Genomic DNA, 4,351 nt, shown 5'->3' with positions numbered 1-4,351 from the left:
ACCCTAGGTACTACAATTGATCCGTACACTTGCGGTGATTGTATTTAGGAATTAAAACAAGATTAGATCACATCCTAGATCGACATCATGTATATATGTAAAAATGTGTATATATGTAAATGTATAAGTGTGTCTATATATATATATGTATATAATTATGTATGTAGATGTATATTTGTATATATGTAGACAACAATTACGATTATTACTCGGTTTCGGTCGGAGACGATAATGATGATGGTGATGATTATAACTGAAAGTAAACACGAATTAAAGCAAATACAAGCAAAGACTTAGCACAATTCTATAAAACATCGTAGGTGTCGGGAATTACGGGTTATGTAAGGATCGTTTCTACGGATATATCTTGGCGAAATGTGCTGATTTGGCGAAATTTGTATGACGTGGCATGCCACGTCAGCATTAAAATTGACAGAACATAACGTCGTTTACGGATATGGAGGAAATTGCAACACATTTTAAGATTTTGTGTGGGAATTTGGAAATATTTGAAATCCGGTGTAGTTTTTTGTCAAATTAAAAATTGGTATAGGAAATTGGAACTTTTTCGAAAATTTGTGGGGGAATATGGGATTATCCCTAAAATTTTTCAATTAATATTTTCACCTCCTCTCAGAGCCTTGGATTGGAAATTGATTGAGAATGGTAAAAATACCTTAAACAAAAATAAAGTCTCCAGAAATGCAATTTGATTTCGAAATTAATAAGAAGGGGCCCAAATAAATACCAATTAATTAAGGGCGGCTTGGGGTATGGCCCAACCACTGAATAGACTGACTAACACTGCAAATGCTGCATTTAAATAATATATATATATGACCCAAACTTATTAAATCCCATTTAACAGCAATTACCTAATCCGAAAGCTACATTTTTTTTCCAAGATTTGAATTCTTCTAAAAGTTCGCCAATCATGTCCTCTGTCTTAACCCGACCCGGCCCGTACAAGCTTTCATGACACTCTCAAACGCAGAACCAATGGCGTTTAGAAGAGAGAATCAAACGCAGCTCTCCTGATCGTAAACGTCGTCGGTGTAGTAAGGGGAGAGCTTACCGTCGCGTTTAGGGAGGCAGTTGGAGGCGACAAGTTCTTGAAGCATAATGACGACCTTTCTCATGGAGGGTCTGTTGAGTGGGAGAGGGCTCGTGCACAGAAGCGCGATGTGGATGAATCTGCTTATCTCCTCCTTGAACCGAAGATCGAGTTCGGGATCGATCACTGCCTCGAGATCTTTCTGGTCAAGAGTGGTGCATACCCATTTCACCAAGTCTTTCTCCCCCAGCTTCTGATCGGTCGCTCCCCTTCCCGTCACCAGCTCCAATAACACCACTCCGAAGCTGTATATATCGCTCTTCTCGTTCACCCTTAGCGTGTATGCGTACTCTGCATATCATCCATATTTGTAAACAAAAAACACGAGTTGTTGATCATTCCTTGTGGACGACAATTATAGATACAACCAACATTTTGATTGATCATTCAATTAATAGTGTTTTGGGTGATAAATTACCGTTAGAAACATAAATGTTAGTAGAGTGATTGTTAATTAAGTTTTTAAGGTTTTGGCAACTAGTTTCTGTGTGCAAGGAAACAATCATCTTTTCAAGACAGCAACTTAGATTTCGGGAAGCACTTGCAAACGTAAACGCAAACGCAAACGCAAACGCAACAATCAAACGAGAGTTTGGGAGACGAAACCTGGTGCGATGTAACCGCAGGAGCCAGCGATGACAGACATGGAGCCCAACACCTTGCCGCCGTCCATAGCAGCGACCTTGGCGACCCCAAAATCGGCGATCTTGGCCCCAAAGTCTGCGTCCAGCAGTATATTATTTGATTTCACGTCACGGTGGACAATAGGGGGAACGCAATCGTGGTGCAAATAGGAGAGACCCTCGGCCGCATCCAACGCGATTCTGTAACGCGAACGCCAATCCAAACGTAGGCCTCCTTTGCCGCCATGAAGCGCGTCTCCCAAACTCCCGTTTGGCATATACTCATACACCAACAATCTGCAATCGCCGGAGCAGCAGCAACAGAGCAAACGCACGATGCTCTTGTGTCTGATCGTCCCTAGCGTTTGGACCTCTGCCGCAAACGCGTCTCTGTTCAACGAATCGTCTTCTCTGGCCCTCCCGTTTAGTTTCTTCACAGCCACGACCTCGCCGTTGCTGAGCTCCGCCTTGTACACCTTCCCGGAGGCTCCGGCTCCGATTACGTTCCGTTCGTTGAGGCAATCGGCGATCTCGAGCTCGCTGAATTGAAGCTTGTGGAAGGATCTCCACTTGGACACGGCGAATCGCGGCTTCTTATTCGCGGTTTTGAGTTTCCCGGAATTCACGATGAAGACAACGATTCCGGTTACTAGGATAAGTCCGGCGAGAAGGAAGACGGATAAGAGAATCCAGACGTGTCCGGTGTTCTTAGATCGAGCGATCTTCGGGCAAGGGCCATCGAGATCAACGCACAACCCGGGATTGCCCAGGAAGCTGTTAATGTATATTTTCTTGGCGTAGAGAGGAGGAATCTCGCCATAGAGCTGATTATTCGATAGATTCAAAAGGTCGAGCTTTAGATTCTGCAGTTCCAGCGGGATTTTCCCCGAAAATCGATTGATAGAGAGATCGAGGTAGTTGAGAACAGGCAGGCTGCCGATTTCACTAGGGATTTCACCGGAGAGATGATTATCGGCAAAATTGAGCTCGTTGAGTTTCTTCCAATCCCGGATTCCTTGGGGAATCTCGCCGGAAAGTTGGTTTTTGCTGAGATCGAGCATGCTCAATTCCCTCAGGTTCACTAAACTTCCCGGAATTTCACCAGAGAACTCATTCTCCGATCCGGAAATCTCGATCAGTCGGTTCAGCGATCCCATTTCACCGGGTATGGAACCAGAAAAATGGTTCTTCGAGATCCGCAGGATAGACAGGTTCTTCGCACCGGAGATCGTCTCGGGAATTCTACCGGTGAACGAATTCTCGACGAGTTCGAGGAGATACAAGCGAGGCAATCCCCAGAATTCATCGGGGATATCACCCGAAAACTTGTTGTTCCTCAGTCGGACCCGAGTCAAGTTCTGACATTTCCCCAGATTTTCTGGGATTTTCCCGGAAAACGAATTATATATAAGAATAAGATCCTCTAGCATCCCCTTAACGCACAAGGTCGTCGGTATCTCGCCGGAGAACTGATTATATGAAAGGTCTACGTACTTCAACGGCGAGTTCACGCCGAGCTGCCTCGGTAGTTCTCCGCTGAGTCTGTTGTTGAACAGCTTGAGTTCGACCAACCTTTCTGAGCGAGTTATGCTCTCCGGCAAAGGCCCTTCTAATCTGTTCTCGTACAGATTGAGCGACTCGAGCTCCAACCGAGTCAAGCCGTCGGGAATCGTTCCGCTCAGCAGGTTTGTCGACGCGTCGAATCTCCTCAGAGTCGTCAAGTTATCCATCCCCTCCGGCAACTCTCCGGAGAACGAGTTGTTGAAGAGTTCGATCTGCTTAACACTCTTCAGCTGATTGATCCAACTCGGGATTGACCCGGTGAGTTGGTTCGTGGACAAATCCAAGTTAACCAATCGAGTCAGCCCGGACAGAGCCGGAGGGATCGGACCGACGAGAGCGCAGCCGCTGAGCCAGAGGTCCTCGAGCTTGGTGAGGTTCCCGAGTTGACGCGGGATCACGCCCGGAGAAAACAAGTTGTAAGCGAGTCTGAGCTCTCTCAGCGTGGACACGTTACCGAGCGAGGAGGGAATGGTTCCGGTTAGAAAATTTCCGACGAGGTTCAACGACTCGAGCCGCTGAAACTCCCCGAAGCTCGAAGGAATATCACCGGAGAAGTTATTCCCGTTGAGGTCGAGATAACGGAGGTTCGGCAGCTCGGAGGAGAGGGAGGCCGGGATGGGTCCGACGAGGAGATTCTGCGACAAATCGAGGTGTGTCAGATTCCGACAAGCTGCAAAGTCGCCGGCGGAGAGAGAGCCGTTGATGTTGTTATCATAGAGAGAGAGAAAGGAGAGAGAAGGAAGGCGACAGAGGACGGAGGGGAAAGGGCCGGCGAGGGTGAAGCCGGAGAGGTCGACGGAGGCGACGGAGGATCCATTGCAGGTGACACCGGACCACCGGCACGGAGTTTCATCGGCGGTGGACCATGAAGAAAGGGACTGGGTCGGGTCGGATAGGCCCAGCATGGCTTGCCGGAGAACGGAGCCATCGAGGTTCAGTGAGAGGGTCATGTACGGAGGGGAGAGGGAAAGAAGGAGAATGAGACAAAAAAGCATTTTTTTATTTTATTTTTAAAAAACTTTATTTATTCGGGGGGGGGGGGGAGGGGGGG

General features: G+C 47.3%; 1 protein-coding gene across 1 annotated transcript; it reads right to left on the bottom strand.

The window, feature by feature from the left end:
• Positions 1-701: 701 nt before the first annotated feature.
• LOC104814511 (receptor-like protein kinase 5) lies at positions 702-4,338 on the bottom strand. The gene is made up of 2 exons (XM_010542585.2): positions 1,721-4,338; positions 702-1,405 (listed from the first exon to the last, which is right to left on the bottom strand). Exons 1-2 carry the CDS (start codon positions 4,293-4,295, stop codon positions 1,020-1,022), a joined length of 2,961 nt encoding a protein of 986 aa, XP_010540887.1. The 5' UTR covers positions 4,296-4,338; the 3' UTR covers positions 702-1,019.
• Positions 4,339-4,351: the final 13 nt, after the last annotated feature.

Source organism: Tarenaya hassleriana, unplaced genomic scaffold (assembly GCF_000463585.1).
Source record: "Tarenaya hassleriana unplaced genomic scaffold, ASM46358v1 Cleome21, whole genome shotgun sequence".
Taxonomy (NCBI): Eukaryota; Viridiplantae; Streptophyta; class Magnoliopsida; order Brassicales; family Cleomaceae; genus Tarenaya; species Tarenaya hassleriana.
Note: the sequence above shows the minus strand (reverse complement) of the source record. Positions and strands in the feature narration are given on the sequence as shown.

What these genes read in the sequence shown, in the direction of transcription:
- LOC104814511 (XM_010542585.2), bottom strand. Translation starts at nt 4,295, where the DNA reads ATGCTTTTTTGTCTCATTCTCCTTCTTTCCCTCTCCCCTCCGTACATG. An exon ending in CTGCGGTTACATCGCACCAG is followed by an intron (nt 1,406 to 1,720) that starts GTTTCGTCTCCC and finishes GATGATATGCAG; the next exon opens with AGTACGCATACACGCTAAGG.